General features: G+C 47.5%; 1 protein-coding gene across 4 annotated transcripts in view; it reads left to right on the top strand.

The window, feature by feature from the left end:
- Positions 1-15072: 15072 nt before the first annotated feature.
- The window catches only part of FIP1L1 (factor interacting with PAPOLA and CPSF1), a 76049-nt gene continuing 65495 nt past the window's right edge, over positions 15073-25626 (top strand). For all 4 annotated transcript variants that reach the window (XM_069744478.1, XM_069744477.1, XM_069744476.1 and 1 more), the window contains exons 1-4: positions 15073-15295; positions 21860-21908; positions 22600-22657; positions 25154-25254. In XM_069744478.1, coding sequence (XP_069600579.1) covers positions 15109-15295; positions 21860-21908; positions 22600-22657; positions 25154-25254 — 395 coding nt within the window. In that variant the 5' untranslated portion in view covers positions 15073-15108. The remainder of the gene's footprint in view (positions 15296-21859; positions 21909-22599; positions 22658-25153; positions 25255-25626) is intronic.

Here is a 25626-nt window from a genome sequence, read left to right as displayed (position 1 = left end):
ATGATGTGGTGTATGGGTTACTCCTAGCAACCAGTCAGAATTCTGCTTTCTGAACAGCTAGCTGAGAACTCAAATGTGATTGGTTGCTGTCATGATGTGGTGTATGGGTTACTCCTTTCAACCAGTCAGAATTCTACTTTCTTACCAGCTAGCTGAGAACTCAAATGTGATTGGTTGTTGCTGTCATGATGTGGTGTATGGGTTACTCCTAGCAACCAGTCAGAATTCTGCTTTCTGAACAGCTAGCTGAGAACTCAAATGTGATTGGTTGTCTTGTCATTATCAAGTACTCTACCGTTAACTACTTTTTTTTACACAGCTTTATTTATACTATTTTTTCTGGCAATTTCAGGTAAAATTGAAAAAAAAAAACTTTTTTTTCATTATATCTGTATTATTAAAGAATGTAAGCAAATGACAGTCCATATCAGTGCAGCTACACCGGCTGTACACTGACAAGAATTGAGCTCGGCATGAGGCATAGTTGGTTGCAATTTATAGGCCAGGTTCTGAAACCATTAACGAACCACTAGGCCCCGGCTGACTGTGGTCTCCCTATGGGAACTTCCAGCTTATATACGTGTATATACGTATACGTGCTCAGGTCCGGGCTTTATGGCCAGTGACTATTGCCATCTGAGCCGAGCCTTGGGAAAGTGCACAGGGCTGTAATGTCAACACATTGTAGCCCAGGTTCTCCGTCACTACAAGTGGCGCTATCACAGTACAGCATTAAGAACAATGCACAAAGCAGGCTAAAACACCCTCATCAATAGAGAATTCTCGCGCACAAATAACAAACAACATTAAAGGGAATCAGTCAGCAGGATTTTGCTAATTAATCTCAGAGGTGTAAAATATAGGGGCAGAGACACTGATTTCAGCGATGTGTCACTTATTAGGCTGTGTGCTGTTGTGTCAATACAATGCGTGCTTTATCAACAGGAGATTATCACTACTATGCCTCCTGGTCCACCTCTGCCCCCAGCACTGATTGGGAGCTCACTTTTAAAATACAATGTACACAGAAGCTGTGGTGTGGGCAGTGTTCGCTTTCTGAGCTCTGATTGTGTCACAAGTGCTGCACCCAGTAATCTAAGTGACCCATCACTTCATTCTAGGATCTCTTTCCTACATTATGCTGCTCTCAGTGATGTAGCAAAACCTGGTGACAAAATGTGGTTAGAAATTGTATAGGAATAAAATAATAATAATTGATAATGTAATACTGTGGGGTTGTCATACCCAGCTGCTATTTAACCCAGTTTTTTTTCACAACAAATGGAAAATGAGCGCAGGTATTGGGGCACCGGGACCATGTGCTCTCCCCAGCTCTAAAGCAGATTCAGCTCAGCTGCTGATTGTTTGTCAGGAGTTTCAGCACAGAGCTGTGGCAGTGCCATAACAGACCTGGTGCAACAGAACAGTGTTAGAAACGTAGAGCAATATTCACAATGCGGGGTCAGATGTAGCAGAGAGGCAGAGCTCAGATAGGAATAAGCCCTATACAACAGTGCAATGTCACCAGCAGCAGCAATTTACCAACTGCCTGAGTACTCAGGTGGCGTCCTGCTGTCTGAACTGGGCTCTTTCTAAGGCCGGTTTCACATGTCCTGATAATTCTGGTACCGGAAAAAACAGTACTGGAGATATCTGTACCAGTACCACACAGAGAGCAGCCGGGGAAGAATTGCTACAGCAGGCGCTGTTCCCCGGCAGCAGGTGCTGAAGCCGGCTGTCATCATTCTCCCCTGCTCTGCCGGCGAGCAAGGGATAATGATGAGCGTTATATTAAAGGGAACCTGTCACCCCGAAAATCGCGGGTGAGGTAATCCCACCAGCATCAGGGGCTTATCTGCAGCATTCTGTAATGCTGTAGATAAGCCCCCGATGTTACCTGAAAAAGGAGAAAAAGACGTTAGATTATACTCACCCAGGGGCGGTCCCGCTGCTGGTCAGGTCGGATGGGCGTCTCCGGTCCACTGCGGCGCCTCCCATCTTCTTTCCATGACGTCCTCTTCTGATCTTCAGCCACGGCTCCGGCGCAGGCGTACTTTGCTCTGCCCTCTTGAGGGCAGACAAAGCACTGCTGTGCGCAGGCGCCGGGCCTCTGACCTTTCCGGCGCCTGCGCACTGCAGTACTATCCTCTGCCCTCGAGAGGGCAGAGCAAAGTACGCCTGCGCCGGAGCCGTGGCTGAAGATCAGAAGAGGACGTCATGGAAAGAAGATGGGAGGCGCCGCAGCGGACCGGAGATGCCCATCCGACCTGACCAGCAGCGGGACCGCCCCTGGGTGAGTATAATCTAACGTCTTTTTCTCCTCTTTCAGGTAACATCGGGGGCTTATCTACAGCATTACAGAATGCTGCAGATAAGCCCCTGATGCCGGTGGGATTACCTCACCCGCGATTTTCGGGGTGACAGGTTCCCTTTAAAGTCCAAACGACAGCAGGTGCTGACCTTTGGGACTGTTACCGCTATCATCCGACACCTGCTGCAGCTAATAACAGTGACAGTAGGTGCGGATGATTGGGGTATTCCACAGCCGCCCGCTGTGATCGTTCGGAAATAAATGAATGAAAAACCCGACATGGGTTCTCCCCTATTTTATTGAACCAACCAGACAAAACTCACAGCTGTGGGCTGCAACCCCATGCTGCTTTTTTATTTAAATCAATAATTTAAAAAAAAACGGCATGGGGTCCCCCCCATTTTTGACAGCCAGCCTTGCTAAAGCGACAGTTGGGGGCTGGTATTCTCAGACTGGTAAGGGGCCATTGATATATGCTCCCCCAGCCTAAAAATAGCAGCCCACAGCAGCCCAGAAAAGGCGCATTTATTAGATGCTCCTTTTCTGGCGCTTTGCCCGGCTCTTCCCACTTCCCCTGTAGTGGTGGCAAGTGGAGTAATATTTGTGGGGTTGATGTCACCTTTCAAGGATGATACCTCTCCATTACTAATCCTATAGTTGTAATATTAAATATAGACACGGACAGAATAAAGTCCTTTATTTGAAAACATTACACAAACACCTTTAATGTTCTATATTAAACCACACTTACTGTAACACCTAATTCCCTGACGCCCTCGATCTCCTGTAGTAAAAGTAAAATAAGAAACCAACAATATACCATACCCAGGGTCGGCCTGGGACACCGGGACACCGGACAATCCTCCGGTGGGCCCCGCCCCCAGCTCCTGCCTCCTTCATTTGTGCCTGCCCGGCCCCTGCATCATGCTCATAGTGTAAACCCAGCCGGCACCGCAGCGGCTGGCAGACTGCACAGGTGATGGGAAGTGCAGGAGCAGCTCCTTCACATCACCTGCTGCCGCTGCCATTACTCTGCCAGGAGAGCGGTGTGTCCAGAGTGCCGACCCTCAATACAGCCAGCAGTCAGAGGAACAGCTGACTGTGAGGCTGAGAGCAGACAGCACACAGCAGCTGACCCGCAGTCACCTGTCTCCTGTGCTCTGTCCTCTGCTCCTCTTCCACAAAGCCCTGGGCAGCAGTGTAAGCGCTGATTGGCTGCAATTCAGCCAATCAGCGTTAGTTTTCTTTGCGTGAGCTCACAGCACAGCTCAGGCAAGGAGCTGTGCTGTGATTGGTCAGCAGTCCTGCCCAAGCAGCAGTGGAGCAGAGGGAGTCTGATGGCTGCAGTCAGTGTGACTGTAAGTACATAACTATATGAGTAGATCTCCGGCCACAGAGGCAGTTAGGGGAGGGGGCCCCATGCATCCTATAGGTGACACAGGGGAGGGGGCCCACAGTGATACTCTAATTTTCTTGTGGGCCCCCTCCCCTACCTCTATTTTAGGCTATGTGCACATGTATTCTGGGTCCACTGCGGATTTTTCTGCAGCGGATTTGATAAATCCGCAGTGGAAAACCGCTGCGGATTCACCACGGTTTTTCTGCATTTTCCACTGCGGTTTTACAACTGCGGTTTTCCGTAAGGGCAGTTGTAAAACCGCTGCGGAAAACGCAGAAAGAAGTGACATGCTGCGGAATGTAAACCGCTGCGTTTCTATGCGTTTTTTCCACAGCATGGGCACAGCGTTTTCTGTTTCCCATAGGTTTACATGGTACTATAAACGCATGGGAAACTGCTGCGGATCCGCAGCTGCGGAAATACTGCGGATCCGCAGCAAAATCACATCGTGTGCACATAGCCTTACTGTGGCTTCCCTTTCACTCTCTGAGCAGGCCCACAGGAAAATAGAGGTGAAACAGTGGGGGAGGAGGCCACAGGAAAATAGAGGTGACAGTGGGGGAGGGGGCCCATAGGATACTGGGTGACACAGTGGTGAAGGGGGTCCTCAGGTGATTAACACCCTTACGACATCAGCCTTACATGTATGGCGCGTGTTAAATGCCAGTGTCAATCTCTGACTGCAGCATATAACACATGCCAGCATGCGTGCGTATCATTCTCTCACCCATTGGTGCCCATGAGGTGATCGTGGGTCGCCGATGGGTTTTAATGACAGCCAGGGGTCTTCTTCCTGTAGCCGAGCTTTAAAGGAGACCATAATTTCTTCTATATGCAGGGATGCTGTGGCATCACTGTATATAATAGCACATGTGATCGGATGATCGCATCTTCATGTCCTCGAAGGCTTTGTGCACACGTTGTGGATTAGGCTTAGGAATATATGGTGTGGATTCTGCCTCTCCTGGCAGAAAACGCACCTGCGGATTTGTCGCTTTTTTTGTGCAATTCTGCAGCGTTTTTTGTGCGTTTTTACTGCGGTTTTCTTGCGGATTTGCTGCGCTTTTTACCCCTGCGGATTTCTATAATGGAATGGGTACAAAAACGCTGCAGTTTCACAAAAAAGAGGTGACATGCTACTTCTTTTAAACCGCAGCGTTTCCACAGCGGATTTTCCACAAAGTGTGCACAGCATTTTTTTTTCTCATTGATTTACATTGTACTGTAAATCAATTGCAGATCTGCTGCATTTCTGCACCGCAAAAAACGCTGCGGATCCGCAGAGAATCCGCAACATGTGCACATAGCCTAAGGGGGCTAACTGTACCAGTGAAAGGTAAAAAGAAAATAAAAAAATTCCTAAAAGTTCAAATCACCCTTTTTATCCCATTGAAAATAAATATATTTTAAAAATAAAAAACAACAAATATTTGGTATTGCTGGGTTTAGAAAAGTCCGATCGATAAAACTATAAAAACAATTAACTTGATCAGAAAACACCGTAAAAAGAAACAAATGCCAAATGTCCTTTTTTCTGTTCGCTACAATTCCACAAAAAAAGCTATAACAAATGATGAAAACATTACATCTATCCCAAAATCGTACTAATAAAAACAATGTCTCGCCCCCAACAGAAAGCTTCCCTGTGTGTAATAAAATACGCAGCAGTCGCCGTCTTCTGCCGCTGTGTCGTTGCTTCTGTCTTCTTCATTGCAGAGGAATATGGCCACCGGTAAGTATTTTACTACACATACTGGACCTACATTACTGCTCCCCTGTGTGGTGTAGTATATGGAGGATCTGTCAGCTCTCCTGTGTGGTGTAGTATATGGAGGATCTGTCAGCTCTCCTGTGTGATGTAGTATATAGAGGATCTGTCAGCTCTCCTGTGTGGTGTAGTATATAGAGGATCTGTCAGCTCTCCCGTGTGGTGTAGTATATAGAGGATCTGTCAGCTCTCCCGTGTGGTGTAGTATATAGAGGATCTGTCAGCTCTCCCGTGTGGTGTAGTATATAGAGGATCTGTCAGCTCTCCCGTGTGATGTAGTATATAGAGGATCTGTCAGCTCTCCTGTGTGGTGTAGTATATAGAGGATCTGTCAGCTCTCCCGTGCGGTGTAGTATATAGAGGATCTGTCTTCTGTCCCGTGTGGTGTAGTATATAGAGGATCTGTCAGCTCTCCTGTGTGGTGTAGTATATAGAGGATCTGTCTTCTGTCCCGTGTGGTGTAGTATATAGAGGATCTGTCTGCTCTCCCGTGTGGTGTAGTATATGGAGGATCTGTCAGCTCTCCTGTGTGGTGTAGTATATAGAGGATCTGTCAGCTCTCCTGTGTGGTGTAGTATATAGAGGATCTGTCAGCTCTCCCGTGTGGTGTAGTATATAGAGGATCTGTCAGCTCTCCCGTGTGGTGTAGTATATAGAGGATCTGTCAGCTCTCCTGTGTGGTGTAGTATATAGAGGATCTGTCCCCTCTCCTGTGTGGTGTAGTATATAGAGGATCTGTCCCCTCTCCTGTGTGGTGTAGTATATAGAGGATCTGTCAGCTCTCCTGTGTGGTGTAGTATATAGAGGATCTGTCAGCTCTCCTGTGTGGTGTAGTATATAGAGGATCTGTCAGCTCTCCTGTGTGGTGTAGTATATAGAGGATCTGTCAGCTCTCCCGTGTGGTGTAGTATATAGAGGATCTGTCAGCTCTCCCGTGTGGTGTAGTATATAGAGGATCTGTCAGCTCTCCTGTGTGGTGTAGTATATAGAGGATCTGTCAGTTCTCCTGTGTGGTGTAGTATATAGAGGATCTGTCTTCTCTCCCGTGTGGTGTAGTATATAGAGGATCTGTCCCCTCTCCTGTGTGGTGTAGTATATAGAGGATCTGTCAGCTCTCCCGTGTGGTGTAGTATATAGAGGATCTGTCAGCTCTCCCGTGTAGTGTAGTATATAGAGGATCTGTCAGCTCTCCCGTGTAGTGTAGTATATAGAGGATCTGTCAGCTCTCCCGTGTGGTGTAGTATATGGAGGATCTGTCAGCTCTCCTGTGTGGTGTAGTATATAGAGGATCTGTCCCCTCTCCTGTGTGGTGTAGTATATAGAGGATCTGTCAGCTCTCCTGTGTGGTGTAGTGTATAGAGGATCTGTCAGCTCTTCTGTGTGGTGTAGTATATAGAGGATCTGTCAGCTCTCCCGTGTGGTGTAGTATATAGAGGATCTGTCAGCTCTCCCGTGTAGTGTAGTATATAGAGGATCTGTCAGCTCTCCCGTGTAGTGTAGTATATAGAGGATCTGTCAGCTCTCCCGTGTGGTGTAGTATATAGAGGATCTGTCAGCTCTCCTGTGTGGTGTAGTATATAGAGGATCTGTCTGCTCTCCCGTGTGGTGTAGTATATAGAGGATCTGTCAGCTCTCCTGTGTGGTGTAGTATATGGAGGATCTGTCTGCTCTCCCGTGTGGTGTAGTATATAGAGGATTTGTCTTCTGTCCCGTGTGGTGTAGTATATAGAGGATCTGTCAGCTCTCCTGTGTGGTGTAGTATATAGAGGATCTGTCAGCTCTCCTGTGTGGTGTAGTATATAGAGGATCTGTCAGCTCTCCTGTGTGGTGTAGTATATAGAGGATCTGTCAGCTCTCCTGTGTGGTGTAGTATATAGAGGATCTGTCAGCTCTCCTGTGTGGTGTAGTATATAGAGGATCTGTCAGCTCTCCCGTGTGGTGTAGTATATAGAGGATCTGTCACCTCTCCCGTGTGGTGTAGTATATAGAGGATCTGTCAGCTCTCCTGTGTGGTGTAGTATATAGAGGATCTGTCCCCTCTCCTGTGTGGTGTAGTATATAGAGGATCTGTCAGCTCTCCCGTGTGGTGTAGTATATAGAGGATCTGTCAGCTCTCCTGTGTGGTGTAGTATATAGAGGATCTGTCAGCTCTCCTGTGTGGTGTAGTATATAGAGGATCTGTCAGCTCTCCCGTGTGGTGTAGTATATAGAGGATCTGTCCCCTCTCCTGTGTGGTGTAGTATATAGAGGATCTGTCAGCTCTCCCGTGTGGTGTAGTATATAGAGGATCTGTCAGCTCTCCCGTGTGGTGTGGTATATAGAGGATCTGTCAGCTCTCCCGTGTGGTGTAGTATATAGAGGATCTGTCAGCTCTCCCGTGTGGTGTAGTATATAGAGGATCTGTCGGCTCTCCCGTGTGGTGTAGTATATAGAGGATCTGTCAGCTCTCCTGTGTGGTGTAGTATATAGAGGATCTGTCCCCTCTCCTGTGTGGTGTAGTATATAGAGGATCTGTCAGCTCTCCCGTGTGGTGTAGTATATAGAGGATCTGTCAGCTCTCCTGTGTGGTGTAGTATATAGAGGATCTGTCCCCTCTCCTGTGTGGTGTAGTATATAGAGGATCTGTCAGCTCTCCCGTGTGGTGTAGTATATAGAGGATCTGTCAGCTCTCCTGTGTGGTGTAGTATATAGAGGATCTGTCAGCTCTCCTGTGTGGTGTAGTATATAGAGGATCTGTCAGCTCTCCTGTGTGGTGTAGTATATAGAGGATCTGTCAGCTCTCCCGTGTAGTGTAGTATATAGAGGATCTGTCCCCTCTCCTGTGTGGTGTAGTATATAGAGGATCTGTCAGCTCTCCCGTGTGGTGTAGTATATAGAGGATCTGTCAGCTCTCCTGTGTGGTGTAGTATATAGAGGATCTGTCCCCTCTCCTGTGTGGTGTAGTATATAGAGGATCTGTCAGCTCTCCCGTGTGGTGTAGTATATAGAGGATCTGTCAGCTCTCCTGTGTGGTGTAGTATATAGAGGATCTGTCAGCTCTCCTGTGTGGTGTAGTATATAGAGGATCTGTCAGCTCTCCCGTGTGGTGTAGTATATAGAGGATCTGTCAGCTCTCCCGTGTAGTGTAGTATATAGAGGATCTGTCCCCTCTCCTGTGTGGTGTAGTATATAGAGGATCTGTCAGCTCTCCCGTGTGGTGTAGTATATAGAGGATCTGTCAGCTCTCCTGTGTGGTGTAGTATATAGAGGATCTGTCCCCTCTCCTGTGTGGTGTAGTATATAGAGGATCTGTCAGCTCTCCTGTGTGGTGTAGTATATAGAGGATCTGTCAGCTCTCCTGTGTGGTGTAGTATATAGAGGATCTGTCCCCTCTCCTGTGTGGTGTAGTATATAGAGGATCTGTCAGCTCTCCCGTGTGGTGTAGTATATAGAGGATCTGTCAGCTCTCCTGTGTGGTGTAGTATATAGAGGATCTGTCAGCTCTCCTGTGTGGTGTAGTATATAGAGGATCTGTCAGCTCTCCTGTGTGGTGTGGTATATAGGATCTATCCTGTGTGGTATTTTTAACCCCTTAATCCCATATGACGTACTATCCCGTCCAGGTGACCTGGGACTTAATTCCCATGGACGGGATAGTACGTCATATGCGATCGGCCGCGCTCACGGGGGGAGCGCGGCCGATCGCGGCCGGGTGTCAGCTGCCTATCGCAGCTGACATCCGGCACTATGTGCCAGGAGCGGTCACGGACCGCTCCCGGCACATTAACCCCCGGCACACCGCGATCAAAGATGATCGCGGTGTGCCGGCGGTGCAGGGAAGCATCGCGCGGGGAGGGGGCTCCCTGCGGGCTTCCCTGAGACGATCGGTACACGGTGATGTGCTCACCGTGTACCGAGCGTCTTCTCCCTGCAGTCCCCGGATCCAAAATGGCCGCCGGGCTGCATCCGGGTCCTGCAGGGAGCACTTCCGGGTCAGGATCAGGCTGCAGCTGCAGCTCTAATCCTGCCCGGCTGTATGTCAGATCACCGATCTGATAGAGTGCTGTGCACACTGTCAGATCGGTGATCTGTGATGTCCCCCCCTGGGACAAAGTGAAAAAGTAAAAAAAAAAATTTCCACACTTGTAAAAAAAAAAATTAAAAAAAAATTCCTAAATAAAGCAGAAAAAAAAAAATATTATTCCCATAAATACATTTCTTTACATAAAAAAAAAACAAAAAAACAATAAAAGTACACATATTTAGTATCGCCGCGTCCGTAACGACCCGACCTATAAAACTGGCCCACTAGTTAACCCCTTCAGTGAACACCGTAAGAAAAAAAAAAAAAAAAACGAGCCAAAAAACAACGCTTTATTATCATAACGCTGAACAAAGAGTGGAATAACACGCGATCAAAAAGACGGATATAAATAACCATGTTACCTCTGAAAACGTCATCTTGTCCCGCAAAAAACGAGCCGCCATATAGCATCATAACCAAAAAAATAAAAAAGTTATAGTCCTCTGAATAAAGCGATGCCAAAATAATTATTTTTTCTATAAAATAGCTTTTATCGTATAAAAGCGCCAAAACATAAAAAAAATGATATAAATGAGGTGTCGCTGTAATCGTACTGACCCGAAGAATAAAACTGCTTCATCAATTTTACAAAACGCGGAACGGTATAAACGCCTCCCCCAAAAGAAATTCATGAATAGCTGGTTTTTGGTCATTCTGCCTCACAAAAAAATCGGAATAAAAAGCGATCAAAAACTGTCACGTGTCCGAAAATGTAACCGATAAAAACGTCAACTCGTCCCGCAAAAAACAAGACCTCACATGACTCTGTGGACCAAAATATGGAAAAATTATAGGTCTCAAAATGTGGAGACGCAAAAACTTTTTTGCTATAAAAAGCGTCTTTTAGTGTGTGACGGCTGCCAATCATAAAAATCCGCTAAAAAAAACGCTATAAAAGTAAATCAAACCCCCCTTCATCACCCCCTTAGTTAGGCTAGGTTCACATTGCGTTAATGGGTTAACGCTAACGGACAGCGTTGCACGGCGAAAATGTCACAATTAACGCCGTGCAACGGGTCCGTTAGCACAACCATTGACAGCAATGTGATTTTCAGGTGTAGCGCATCGCTAGAGCGTGCCATTTTCGGCTCGCGCTAGCAAGGTGCCATTCTTTTGTGGCGCGCCTCAGACGCTGCTTGCAGCGTCCGCGGCGCGCCCGAGGTCCGATCCCCGATCTTCCAGAGCGGGGACGTTAACGCGACCACTAAACACGACACCTAAAAAGACATTGTGTTAGCGCAATCCGCTAGTGCTAAACGGATTTCCCTAACGCAATGTGAACCTAGCCTTAGGGAAAAATAATAAAATTAAAAAAAATGTATTTATTTCCATTTTCCGGTTAGGGTTAGGGTTAGGGTTGGGGCTAGGGTTTGGATTACATTTACGGTTGGGATTAGGGTTGGGATTAGAATTAGGGGTGTGTCTGGGTTAGGTGTGTGGTTAGGGTTACAGTTGGGATTAGGGTTAGGGATGTGTTTGGATTAGGGTTTCATTTATAATTGGGGGGTTTCCACTGTTTAGACACATCAGGGGCTCTCCAAACGCGACATGGCGTCCGATCTCAATTCCAGCCAATTCTGCATTGAAAAAGTAAAACAGTGCTCCTTCACTTCCGAGCTCTCCCGTGCGCCCAAACAGGGGTTTACCCCAACATATGGGGTATCAGCGTACTCGAGACAAATTGGACAACAACTTTTTGGGTCCAAGTTCTCTTGTTATCCTTGGGAAAATAAAAATTTGGGGGGCTAAAAATCATTTTTGTGGGAAAAAAAAGGATTTTTATTTTCACGGCTCTGCGTTGTAAACTGTAGTGAAACACTTGGGGGTTCAAAGTTTTCACAACACATCTAGATAAGTTCCATGGGAGGTCTAGTTTCCAATATGGGGTCACTTGTGGGTGGTTTCTACTGTTTGGGTACATCAGGGGCTCTGCAAATGCAACGTGACGCCTGCAGACCAATCCATCTAAGTCTGCATTCCAAATGGCGCTCCTTCCCTTCCGAGCTCTGCCATGAGCCCAAACAGTGGTTCCCCCCCACATATGGGGTATCAGCGTACTCAGGACAAATTGAACAACAACTTTTGGGGTCCAATTTATTCTGTTACCCTTGTAAAAATACAAAGCTGGGGGCTAAAAAATCATTTTTGTGAAAAAAAAAAGAATTTTTATTTTCACGGGTCTGCGTTATAAACTGTAGTGAAACACTTAGGGGTTCAAAGTTCTCACAACACATCTAGATAAGTTCCATGGGAGGTCTAGTTTCTAATATGGGGTCACTTGTGGGGGGTTTGTACTGTTTGGGTACATCAGGGGCTCTGCAAATGCAACGTGACTCCTGCAGACCAATCCATCTAAGTCTACATTCCAAATGGTGCTCCTTCCCTTCCGAGCTCTGCCATGCGCCCAAACAGTGGTTCCCCCCCACATATGGGGTATCAGCGTACTCAGGACAAATTGGACAACAACTTTTGGGGTCCAATTTATTATGTTACCCTTGTGAAAATACAAAACTGGGGGCTAAAAAATTTTTGCGAAAAAAAAATAAATTTATTTTAACGGCTCTGCGTTATAAACTGTAGTGAAACACTTGGGGGTTCAAAGCTCTCAAAACACATCTAGATAAGTTCCTTAGAGGGTCTAGTTTCCAAAATGGTGTCACTTGTGGGGGTTTTTAATGTTTAGGCACATCAGGGGCTCTCCAAACCAACATGGCGTCCCATCTTAATTCCAGTCAATTTTGCATTGAAAAGTCAAATGGCGCTCCTTCCCTTCCGAGCTCTGCTATGCACCCAAAAAGTGGTTTACCCCCACATATGGGGTATCGTCGCACTCAGGACAAATTGCACAACAACTTTTGTGGTCTAATTTCTTCTCTTACCCTTGGGAAAATAAAAAATTGGGGGCGAAAAGATCATTTTTGTGAAAAAATAAGATTTTTTATTTTTACGGCTCTGCATTATAAACTTCTGTGAAGCACTTGTTGGGTCAAAGTGCTCACCACACATCTAGATAAGTTCCTTAAGGGGTCTACTTTTCAAAATGGTGTCACTTGTGAGGGGTTCCAATGTTTAGGCACATCAGGGGCTCTCCAAACGCAACATGGCGTCCCATCTCAATTCCAGTCAATTTTGCATTGAAAAGTCAAATGGCGCTCCTTTCCTTCCGAGCTCTGCCATGCGCCCAAACAGTGGTTTACCCCCACATATGGGGTATCGTCGCACTCAGGACAAATTGCACAACAACTTTTGTGGTCTAATTTCTTCTCTTACCCTTGGGAAAATAAAAAATTGGTGGCGAAAAGATCATTTTTGTGAAAAAATATGATTTTTTATTTTTACGGCTCTGCATTATAAACTTCTGTGAAGCAATTGGTGGGTCAAAGTGGTCACCACACATCTAGATAAGTTCCTTAGGGTGTCTACTTTCCAAAATGGTGTCACTTGTGGGGGGTTTCAATGTTTAGGCACATCAGTGGCTCTCCAAACGCAACATGGTGTCCCATCTCAATTCCTGTCAATTTTGCATTTAAAAGTCAAATGGCGCTCCTTCCCTTCCGAGCTCTGCCATGCGCCCAAACAGTGGTTTACCCCCACATATGGGGTATCAGCGTACTCAGTACAGATTGTACAACAATGTTTGGCATCCATTTTATCCTGTTACCCTTGGTAAAATAAAACAAATTGGAGCTGAAATAAATTTTGTGTGAAAAAAAGTTAAATATTCATTTTTATTTAAACATTCCAAAAATTCCTGTGAAACCCCTGAAGGGTTAATAAACTTCTTGAATGTGGTTTTGAGCACCTTGAGGGGTGCAGTTTTTAGAATGGTGTCACACTTGGGTATTTTCTATCATATAGACCCCTCAAAATGACATCAAATGAGATGTGGTCCCTAAAAAAAAATGGTGTTGTAAAAATGAGAAATTGCTGGTCAACTTTGAACCCTTATAACTCCCTAACAAAAAAAAAATTTTGGTTCCAAAATTGTGCTGATGTAAAGGAGACATGTGGGAAATGTTACTTATTAAGTATTTTGCGTGACATATCTCTGTGATTTAAGGGCATAAAAATTTAAAGTTGGAAAATTGCGAAATTTTCAAAATTTTCGCCAAATTTCCGTTTTTTTCACAAATAAACGCAAGTTATATCGAATAAATGTTACTGCTAAAATGAAGTACAATATGTCACGAGAAAACAATGTCAGAATCGCCAAGATCCGTTGAAGCGTTCCAGAGTTATAACCTCATAAAGGGACAGTGGTCAGAATTGTAAAAATTGGCCCGGTCATTAACGTGCAAACCACCCTCGGGGCTTAAGGGGTTAAACTGCATGGTGGGCCCCAAGAATGATTTTTCTCTGGTGGGCCCAAGGTACTCCAGTCCGACGCTGACCATACCTGTCCGTCGTTGTGTCCCACGCTGTAATCTAAGTCTGGGGGCTAAATAGTTTTCAACCAGGACAGTGCCAAGATGCGACTGTCCCGGCTGAAAACCACTGGTGACTGAGCTGCAGAGAGCATGGCATCATCACCAGCTTTTTCCCACAGTCCTGGTGAATGATGCTGAATGGAATGACTGAGTATTGTGTTTATCACTTCGGCAGCTCTTTATTTTAAATATATGTTGGATAACTTTTTTAAATTACCACTCCAGGGTTTTTTTCACGTAGCGCTGGAGTGGTGCCACTAATCGAAGTTCCCTGCCCCCAGAATTGTACTCACCAGCCGCCATCTTCATCTGTTATCAGCGCCGCCCCGGTTGTGACCTGCTGGATGGCTCAGTATTTGCTGGGTGATCCGAAGGTCACTATTCAATGTGAGTCTGTGAGAGGCAGAACGGGGGTCTCCTAGACTCACACTGAGAGCCTGCGACCGCTCCCTCTGATTTCCATTGCTGACAGACGGTGGTCTGTCTCCTAGGCAACGTACAGGAAACAATATAAAAATGCTTCCGTTATCAAGAACCGAGAGGATTTTTAATAACAAGTAAATTGCAGTCACTTGTTCCTACAGACACTTTGCCATTTGTCATATAAGAACATGGGAATAGCTCTCTATGTCGATTCTCCCACCTTTGCAAGGATTTCTTCCAAAAAAAATCGAGACAGTTCTGGAAAATTGAGAACTGTCATCCGCTAGACGCTCTGATGTGTTGGAATTGTATCATAAAATTAGCTGAACATTATAAGGGTGGAAATCATGTGATCAGCGAGACCTACAACAATCCAAGTCAATGGTTTTCTTTCAGTTATTGAAAATATTATTATTACACAGCATCATACTATCAGTTTTGAGCAATGATTGACACACTATAATACAAATACTCATAAAGTCACATTAATATGTTTCTTCAGTCATTAAATGGCCGCGATCTGGAAGAAAGAACCTAATAAACGTTAGGATAAGCTTTACTACTGGCAAACTGAGCCCGAATCAAACATGGCCGCAGAAACCAGTCACGTGTCCTGAATGCCTGCTATCCATTGGCTGAGAATGGTTCCGGGGATTGCTCGTGACTGGAGGCCGTAGGTTCTCGCGATAGCTTGTTTTCCCTCTCTCCCCAGGAAAGATGTCCGCCGCCGGCGGAGAGGTGCAGGAGGTGATGGTGGTTACGCCGGAGATCAGCGACTCCAGCTCGCCCGCTGCTCCTACGTCGTCCTCCTCCCCGACAGCAGAGAGCACAGCCACACCTGCCGCTACCACCGTGACTGCGGGCGGAGGAGGCGGGGACGAGGAGGAAGAGTGGCTGTATGGGGGTACGCTGCGTGCGGAGTGTGGCCTGCGCCGCGGGTGGCGGGTCCTGTGTGCCCTCACTGCTGGCCCAGCTCATTGTGTACTTCAGCCCATTGTTATCGGCCATTTCTCACTGCCAGGACCTCACAGGAGATTTCCTCAGGAAGTTTATAAGATCTCTGCCCCATGATGTCTCCATGTGTTCTCCTGGGGCTGAATGGGGTAGTCCGGTTTCAGAAAGCTCCTGTCCCTGAGCTGCAACTTGTTTCATAAAAGTGAACTGTATTTTACTCACCTCTGCGGGTTGGGCGCGGGGTCCTGTCATGGTGGTCGGACGGGGGGTCCTGTCATGGTGGTCGGACGCGGGGTCCTGTCATGGTGGTCGGACGGGGGGTCCTGTCATGGTGGTCGGACGCGGGGTCCTGTCATGGTGGTCGGACGGGGGGTCCTGTCATGGTGGTCGGACGGGGGGTCCTGTCATGGTGGTCGGACGGGGGGTCCTGCCATGGTGGTCGGACGCGGGGTCCTGCCATGGTGGTCGGACGCGGGGTCCTGCCATGGTGGTCGGACGCGGGGTCCTGCCATGGTGGTCGGACGCGGGGTCCTGCCATGGTGGTCGGACGCGGGGTCCTGCCATGGTGGTCGGACGCGGGGTCCTGCCATGGTGGTCGGACGCGGGGTCCTGCCATGGTGGTCGGACGCGGGGTCCTGCCATGGTGGTCGGACGCGGGGTCCTGCCATGGTGGTCGGACGCGGGGTCCTGCCATGGTGGTCGGACGCGGGGTCCTGCCATGGTGGTCGGACGCGGGGTCCTGCCATGGTGGTCGGACGCGGGGTCCTGCCATGGTGGTCGGACGCGGGGTCCTGCCATGGTGGTCGGACGCGGGGTCCTGCCATGGTGGTCGGACGCGGGGTCCTGCCATGGTGGTCGGACGCGGGGTCCTGCCATGGTGGTCGGACGCGGGGTCCTGCCATGGTGGTCGGACGCGGGGTCCTGCCATGGTGGTCGGACGCGGGGTCCTGCCATGGTGGTCGGACGCGGGGTCCTGCCATGGTGGTCGGACGCGGGGTCCTGCCATGGTGGTCGGACGCGGGGTCCTGCCATGGTGGTCGGACGCGGGGTCCTGCCATGGTGGTCGGACGCGGGGTCCTGCCATGGTGGTCGGACGCGGGGTCCTGCCATGGTGGTCGGACGCGGGGTCCTGCCATGGTGGTCGGACGCGGGGTCCTGCCATGGTGGTCGGACGCGGGGTCCTGCCATGGTGGTCGGACGCGGGGTCCTGCCATGGTGGTCGGACGCGGGGTCCTGCCATGGTGGTCGGACGCGGGGTCCTGCCATGGTGGTCGGACGCGGGGTCCTGCCGTCAGGTGTGTCGTCGCGGTCGGATGCAGGGTCCTGCTGTCGGGTCGGACGTGGGGTCGCAGTCGTGCGCGGGGTCCTGTCGTGGTGGTCGGTTGCGGGGTCCCGTTGTCGCAGTCGTGCGCGGGGTCCTGCTGTCGGGTCGGACTCGGGATCCCGTTGTCGCGGTGGGATGCGGGATCCTGCTGTCGGGTCGGACGTGGGGTCCTGTCGTGCGCGGGATCCTGTCGTCGCGGTCGTGCACGGGGGCCTGTCGTGGTGGTCGGACGCGGGGTCCTGCTGTCGGGTCGGACTCGGGATCCTGTTGTCGGACTCGGGATCCTGTTGTCGCGGTCGGATGCGGGGTCGTGCTCGAGGTCGTGTCGGACGCGGGGTCCTGTCGTGGTCGCTGAGCTCACTGATTAGCTGCAGCGCTGTCGATGTGACTGCATCATTGCAGACATTAAAAAATACCAGTATCAGAAAAGGGCAGGTTTTTTTTTCTTTAATTTTTAAACTGCAGCTAGGGGACGGGTTATCTGAAACCAGAAAATCCCTTTAAAGGGTTTATTACACATAATGTGAGAGCAGCATATTGTATGGGCAGATACCCTGATTCCAGTGATGTCACTTACTTGCCTGCTTGTTTTTAGTTCAATAAAAGTCTGTGTTGTATCAGCAGGAGATTACTGCCAGGTAGTAGTCTTTATTTCTGAGCTATGTGTAGCTCCACCTCCCACCACTGATGGCTGCTTTCTGCCTATGCACAGAGTACACAGAAATCCACCAATCAGTGATGTGGTTGGGTTATACAGGGCTCTGAGAACTGATAGATCTGCAGCAGATATAATAGGGATTTTATCAGAACTGCAGCAAGCAGCCCAGTAAGTAGGGCTGTGGAGTCAGTAAGCCAAACCTCTGTCTCTACGACTCCGACCCCACAGCTCTGCCTCACTACTGAGCATGTGCATAAAGTGCAGCACAGATTCATCTCCAGCAAAAGCTGAGATCCTCAGATCAGGAACAGAACAGACATAGGACATTTCATAATTTTCCCAAATTCTTATGAAAACATTTACTTCACATCCTGAACTTTTGTACCCAATGTATTATATATTTTAGGAGTCTGTCCATTTTATACCGATGCCGCAGCCCTGCCAGTAAGTGACACATCACTAGTATCAGGTCTCAGCCCCATTCTGCAGATAAGACATTTATCACCTATTCTGTGAATACATGATTAATGTCCATTGTGTGAAAACCCCCTGAAAAGCTGGTCTCCTACATGTGTACCTCATGGTCTGCAGACAGACTGTAATGCCCGGACTGATCACTGATATTCTGAACCACGCTTAAAGCGAACCTGTCATCAGAATTTTGCAAAGTAAACTACAGGCACTGTCAGGTTGCCGCTGTTATACTGGTTAAAATTTTATCTGGGGTGAAGAAATCCGTTTTGTGGTTCTTGTATAATCAGTGTTAGACATGTTCAGTTAATGATATACTAGTTTGCTGGGGCGGGACTGTAGGCAGAGTCTAAGGCTAAGTTCACACTGCGTTAGCAGCAGTCTGTTAAAGGGAACCTGTCACCTGAATTTGTCGGGACTGGTTTTGGGTCACATGGGCGGAGTTTTCGGGTGTTTGATTCACCCTTTCCTTACCCGCTGGCTGCATGCTGGCTGCAATATTGGATTGAAGTTCATTCTCTGTCCTCCATAGTACACGCCTGCGCAAAGCAATCTTGCCTTGTGCAGGCGTGTACTATGGAGGACAGAGAATGAACTTCAATCCAATATTGCAGCCAGCATGCAGCCAGAGGGTAAGGAAAGGGTGAATCAAACACCCGAAAACTCCGCCCATATGACCCAAAACCAGTCCCGCCAAATTCAGGTGACAGAGTCCTTTTAAGCACATACGCTAACGGGCTGCTGTAACGCAAGTGCCGACGTTTACCTGTGAGCAGGAAGATCAGACTCTGCCTACAGTCCAGCCCCGGAGCACGAACATGTCATAAACTGAAAACTTGTAACTGATTATACAAGAATCACAAGACTCATTTCTTCACCCCAGGAATCAATGTAATCAGTATAACAGCATGACACTGTCTGTTTACTTAAGGTACCGTCACACTTAGCGACGCTGCAGCGATACCGACAACGATCCGGATCGCTGCAGCGTCGCTGGAGAGCTGTCACACAGACTGCTCTCCAGCGACCAACGATGCCGGTAACCAGGGTAAACATCGGGTAACTAAGCGCAGGGCCGCGCTTAGTAACCCGATGTTTACCCTGGTTACCATCCTAAAAGTAAAAAAAAAAAACACTACATACTTACCTACAGCCGTCTGTCCTCCAGCGCTGTGCTCTGCACTCCTCCTGTACTGGCTGTGAGCGTCGGTCAGCCGGAAAGCAGAGCGGTGACGTCACCGCTCTGCTTTCCGGCCGCTGTGCTCACAGCCAGTACAGGAGGAGTGCAGAGCACAGCGCTGGAGGACAGACAGCTGTAGGTAAGTATGTAGTGTTTGTTTTTTTTTTGCTTTTAGGATGGTAACCAGGGTAAACATCGGGTTACTAAGCGCGGCCCTGCGCTTAGTTACCCGATGTTTACCCTGGTTACCAGTGAAGACATCGCTGAATTGGTGTCACACACGCCGATTCAGCGATGTCTGCGGGGAGTCCAGCGACGAAATAAAGTTCTGGACTTTCTTCCCCGACCAGCGACAGCACAGCAGGGGCCTGATCGCTGCTGCCTGTCACACTGGACGATATCGCTAGCGAGGACGCTGCAACGTCACGGATCGCTAGCGATATCGTCTAGTGTGACGGTACCTTTAGTAAAATCCTCAGACATGTATATCAGGCTGTAAGTTCTTGTCACAAGCCCCATGGTCACTCCAGGCATGACGGTCTGTATATGGACTGCAAAATATAGATGTCTGTTCTTAAGTGGCTGTATCAAGGCTGCAAGTTCTCCGTTAAACCCTGGATTGCTGGAGCCACCACACAAGACTGAGGTTCTGAAGTTCCTGCACATACAGCCCGTGCCATCCATTGGTTATGGAAGGTGACGAGTAGAGCGCTGCATCCTCAGTGCTCCTGCTGGCAGTATAGCAGCAGTGCAGGGGCCGAACTTTTCCTTCTTGCAGAAAGTGGTCCCAGCAGGCGGCAAGTTGTCACCTATTGTCTTAAGTTTGTCCTTTACATTTTTGACTAAGTGAATTACTAAAGACCGTCTTCAATACATCTAACTGGGTCTCTGTGACCAGTGGGGTACCGCAGGGGTCGGTATTGGGACCTGTTCTCTCCAACATATTCATTAATGATCTGGTAGAAGGTTTACACAGTAAAATATCGATATTTGCAGATGATACAAAACTACTGGTATGTAAAGCAGTTAATACAAGAGAAGATAGTATTCTGCTACAGATGGATCTGGATAAGTTGGAAACTTGGGCTGAAAGGTGGCAGATGAGGTTTAACAATGATAAATGTAAGGTTATACACATGGGAAGAAGGAATCAATATCACCATTACACACTGAATGGGAAACCACTGGGTAAATCTGACAGGGAGAAGGACTTGGGGATCCTAGTTAATGATAAACTTACCTGGAGCAGCCAGTGCCAGGCAGCAGCTGCCAAGGCAAACAGGATCATGGGGTGCATTAAAAGAGGTCTGGATACACATGATGAGAGCATTATACTGCCTCTGTACAAATCCCTAGTTAGACCGCACATGGAGTACTGTGTCCAGTTTTGGGCACCGGTGCTCAGGAAGGATATAATGGAACTAGAGAGAGTACAAAGGAGGGCCACAAAATTAATAAAGGGGATGGGAGAACTACAATACCCAGATAGATTAGCGAAATTAGGATTATTTAGTCTAGAAAAAAGACGACTGAGGGGCGATCTAATAACCATGTATAAGTATATAAGGGGACAATAAAAATATCTCGCTGAGGATCTGTTTATACCAAGGCAGGTGACGGGCACAAGGGGGCATTCTTTGCGTCTGGAGGAGAAAAGGTTTTTCCACCAACATAGAAGAGGATTCTTTACTGTTAGGGCAGTAAGAATCTGGAATTGCTTGCCTGAGGAGGTGGTGATGGCGAACTCAGTCGAGGGGTTCAAGAGAGGCCTGGATGTCTTCCCGGAGCAGAACAATATTGTATCATACAATTATTAGGTTCTGTAGAAGGACATATATCTGGGGATTTATTATGATGGAATATAGGCTGAACTGGATGGACGAATGTCTTTTTTCGGCCTTACTACTAACTAACTAATAGCAAGGTGAGAGTCCAGGGCTGTAGATGGGGGTCCTAGCCTCTTACAGTACTGCCAAGCTCTTGGATTTGCTCATACAGCCAGATGTGCACGTTATGCCAGCCATGTACTGCAGCAGAGAAATGTCAGCGTCTAAGAGGCTAGATTTGCACAGATTTGTAGAATTTCTAACCAGTCAGAAATTGGTTTGTAAGTGGCTTACTTATCAATGGGGCAAAATTCGTGTTGTGTCACAAAACAGATAATTTGGGATCACGAGAGAGATGGCGCGAATCGATTCTCAGGACCTGATAGTCCGTGGTCACTAGACTGGTCTCTCAGGTGCTGCCGCCGTACTTAACTGTATTGATGTCTTGACTCCAAAATCGCAAATTTCAGGGTAATTACAGATCGGCATGTTGTTTTTTTACAGTGACTGGTCCTCTGGTCCTGTAGGTAATGGTGGACCCTCTGGCAGGGATTTATTTGCCTCTTCATTACAACTACATGCTCACTTGTTGTCGTGTGTTTAGAGGATTTGTGAGGAATATTTTTCACACAAACAAACATTACAAGATGATGTACCGTAGATTTGTATTCGAATTGGCAACCTCTATTAGAGAAGGTTTCTGCTTAGGTTGATAGTGAAGGTCCTAAGAGTAGGGCCCTCTAATGCACAAGTGTGGCACCTCTTCCAGAGCTATCATAGATTTGATTTTACCATGACCAGAACTACTTCATGTCGAACACAATATACATGGAAAGCCTGAGTCTGCCAGAGTGGAGCTTCTGCTTGGCTTATGGAGCAGGGGTCCCTGTAGGATCCCTCCTCAATGATGTACATGTCATTTTCCTGATGGGAAAGACCCTTAAAGGATTACACTGGTCAGATCTTTGACAAGCTGTGATGGTGTCTGTCAAAAGACATTCATTGAGATACATCCTACTGAGATATGAGACATGTCCTTTTTTGTCTTTATGCAGAGGAAAATGAAGCTGCTGGGCCAGATGATGAAGAAGAGGACATAACAAGGTGAGGCTTCTTACTTTTTTGCAAAAGAAAAGAGGATAGAGACGCGTATGAGCAAGACCAGTGGAGCAATAGACTGTGGGTGAAGCTGTTTTGCCACTAACCTTAGGAGGTTATACACCCCTGCATAACCTCGGTGAGTTCGTGAAGGATGATGGTGCGTCCAAGGGGGTAGATGGCTGATAGCTGCGAGTGGTGGCAAGGTGATCCGCTGTGGTAGCCAGTCAGGGCTTCAGTATTCCCTGTGCAATGCCTGGAAGGACCGTGGTGCACGCTGGGAGTCGTGTGACCGTAGGTCCTTGCGGTCACGTGATGGAAGGTCCTGATCTACCTGTGAGAGCAGCTCCTGCCACGCACCCTCAGGGAGGGAGAATGCCTGCCATAGGAAACGTGGTCTGGTGAGGAGCGCTGAGTTGAAAATGGTGGAAGCAATTTTTTAAAAAAAAGTGCAGACCTTTATTGAACGATAATCCCCTACGCATTTCAACGGCATTCTGCCATCTTCATCTCAGGTGACCAGCTGCTTCATCAGCAGTCAGTAACTTTACAGTGTACTGGCAGTTGTGGGGTTTTGTTTTTAAAAACTGTTTTTGGGGCATGTTCTTATGAATCAATGTATCCCTGTTTGCTGATGAGGTTTTCTGTGTAGCATTGCCAGTTATTGCCTTTTAATTTCTCATACACTATTCCACAGCTCACATCCCTTACCAGTTGTTGAAGCAGAGACTACGGAGAATGGTGTCTCCAAAAAGGTAACTTTTACAAAAAGTAAAAGAAGAATTCTCATCACATATGTCAGCCATGTATCTAATGGCTCTTGTCAGATAGTGGTAAAATCATACACTTCAAATTTATGTTAAGAACCTTTTATTCTGCCCTTCACCTCACCAAACAGACCTACTTCACCACTCTGATCTCACTATCCAACAACCCCAAGAAACATTTTGACACCTTTCACTCCCTCCTCAGGCCAAAAGCACAAGCCCCTATCACATACATTTGTGCTGATGACCTGGCCTCCCACTTTATAGACAAAATAGATAATATCCGTCAGGAAATCTGCTCCCAGCCACCAAGTTGTTACTCCCATCCCTCCCTGCATCTCCCCTGGCTCACTCTCCGCATTCGATCCCATCACAGAAGAAGTCATCTCCAGGCTCTTTTCTTCTTCTCATTCGACTACCTGCACTACCGACCCTATTCCCTCACACCTCCTCCAGTCTCTCTCCAGTCGTCACAACTCACCTAACTACAATGTATAATCTCTCCCTCTCCTCTGGCATTTTCCCATCCTCCTTCAAACACTCTATCATTACTCTATTATGAAAGAAACCCACCCTCGACCCATCCTGCACAAACAACTACAGACCAAGCTCCAACCTCCCCTTCATCTCTAAACTCTTGGAGCGCCTGATCTACTCCCGCCTTATCCGTTACCTCTCCACTCACTCCGTCCTAGACCCTTCACAGTCCGGTTTCCGCCCCCTACATTCGACAGAAACTACACTCAAGGTGACCAATGACCTTCTGACAGCAAAATGTAATGGTGACCACTCACTGCTCATACTTCTTGACCTTTCTGCAGCTTTCGACACTGTTGACCACCCTCTCCTACTCTCTAGGCTCCAGTCACTAGGCATTAAGGACACTGCTCTCTCCTGGTTCTCCTCCTATCTTTCTGACTGCTCCTTCAGTGTTCTGTTCTCTGGCTCCACTTCGTCCCCTCTTCCTCTCACTGTCGGAGTACCTCAGGGCTCAGTCCTTGGCCCCCTTCTCTTCTCTCTACACGGCCCCAATTGGACATGCCATCAGCAGATTTGGCTTTCAGTACCATCTTTATGCTGATGACACACAACTATACACATCATCCCCTGACCTTCCCCCCGCTGTACTACAGAACGCCACTGACTGTCTGTCCGCAGTCACCAACAGCATGTCCGCTCTCTATCTGAAACTCAACTTCTCCAAAACTGAACTACTTCTGCTCTCGCCGTCTACTAACCTCCCTAAATCTGACATTTCCCTCTCTGTCGGTGGCACCATAATAACACCCCGGCAGCAGGCACGCTGTCTGGGTGTTATGTTTGACACCAATCTCTCCTTTACTTCCCATATACAATCTCTTGCCTGCTCGTGCTGCTTACACCTAAACAACATCTCTAGAATCTGCCCCTTTCTCACCATGGAAACAACAAAAACCCTCACTGTTGCCCTGATCCACTCCCTCCTGGACTACTGTAATGCTCTTCTAATTGGCCTCTCCCTCACTCGATTTTCCCGTCTCCAATCCATCCTTAATGCAGCAGCCAGGGTCGTCTATCTGGCTAATCGGAACTCGGACGCTTCCGATCTTCGCCAGTCGCACACTGGCTGCCAATTCATTATAGGATCCAATTAAAGTACTTGCTCTCACCCACAAAGCTCTTCACAGTGCGGCACCCCCTTACATCTCCTCCCTCATTTCGGTCTATCGGCCTAACCGACCGCTGCGCTCTGCAAATGGCTTTCGACTAACCTCTGCACTAATCCGTACCTCCCACTCCCGACTCCAATACTTCTCCCGTGCTGCGCCAATCCTCTGGAATGCTCTACCCCAAGATATTAGGACCATCTACAATTTGCATAGTTTTAGGCGCTCCCTCAAAACACATTTGTTCAGAGCGGCCTATCACGTTCACTAATCAGTCATTTTTAAATGACGCTATAAAAATGTATAATAATAATTTTGTTTGTGTGTGTAGCCCATTCACTATCCCCATCTATCCCCAACCCCCTGAAGATGGCTGGACCATGATTGTAAATACATCATTGTAAATACACACCTGTACTTTGTATCTCCCCCACCTCATTGTAGATTGTAAGCTCTCACAAGTAGGGTCGTCTTATTTTGCTTTAAATATTGTATTGTTAACGTTGTTACTTATGACTGTTGTGTTTGAAACTGTTAAACTGTAAAGCGCTGCGGAATATGTTGACACTATATAAAGATATTATTATTAAATCAGGCCGAATGGTGAACATTGTTAGACCTCACAAATACACATGTCTGAATGGACCACAATTCCTCCAAAATGTATAAAAAGCTGTTATTGCCCTGAACGAGCCATGTAACATATGGGCTAGTATGTGCATGGTCTATTATAATCTGTAAATTCTGATATGTTGCTATTACTATGTTTCATCAATGGGATGTGTGTATGAGCATGCTTAAGCTTTTGCATGATATTTTTTTTTTCTTCATGTATAAGGTTTCAGTAGCTGAAGATGACAGTGATAGTGACAGTGATGATGATGACGATGACGTCCATGTCACTATAGGGGATATTAAAACCGGCGCTCCTCAGTATGGGTATGTAGATGCTGCATTAGTGAGAACCTGTCGCCTCCAGAAACACAATTAACCTGCAGATATAGGTGCATTTTGCTGATAAAGAGCATTTAAATGCTATCTAGCCAGCTTACTGGAGCCATGGCTACTGGGAGAAAATGAAGATTGGAAGCGAGCAGCTGCAGGGGGAATTAAACTTCATTTTCTATTTGTAGCCATTTCTTTAGCAAGCAGTCCACAAACTATTTACCTGCAGATTACCCCTACATATACAGGTAAATAGCTTTTCTACAGGATCCATTTAAAACTAGATACCGTATATACTCGAGTATAAGCCGACACAAGTATACGCCGACCCCCCCCCCCCCCCTAATTTTGCCACAAAAAAACTGG

This window comes from Ranitomeya imitator, chromosome 1 (assembly GCF_032444005.1).
Source record: "Ranitomeya imitator isolate aRanImi1 chromosome 1, aRanImi1.pri, whole genome shotgun sequence".
Classification (NCBI taxonomy): Eukaryota; Metazoa; Chordata; class Amphibia; order Anura; family Dendrobatidae; genus Ranitomeya; species Ranitomeya imitator.
The sequence above is the reverse complement of the archived record's forward strand: the minus strand, read 5'-3'. Positions and strand labels throughout refer to the sequence as shown.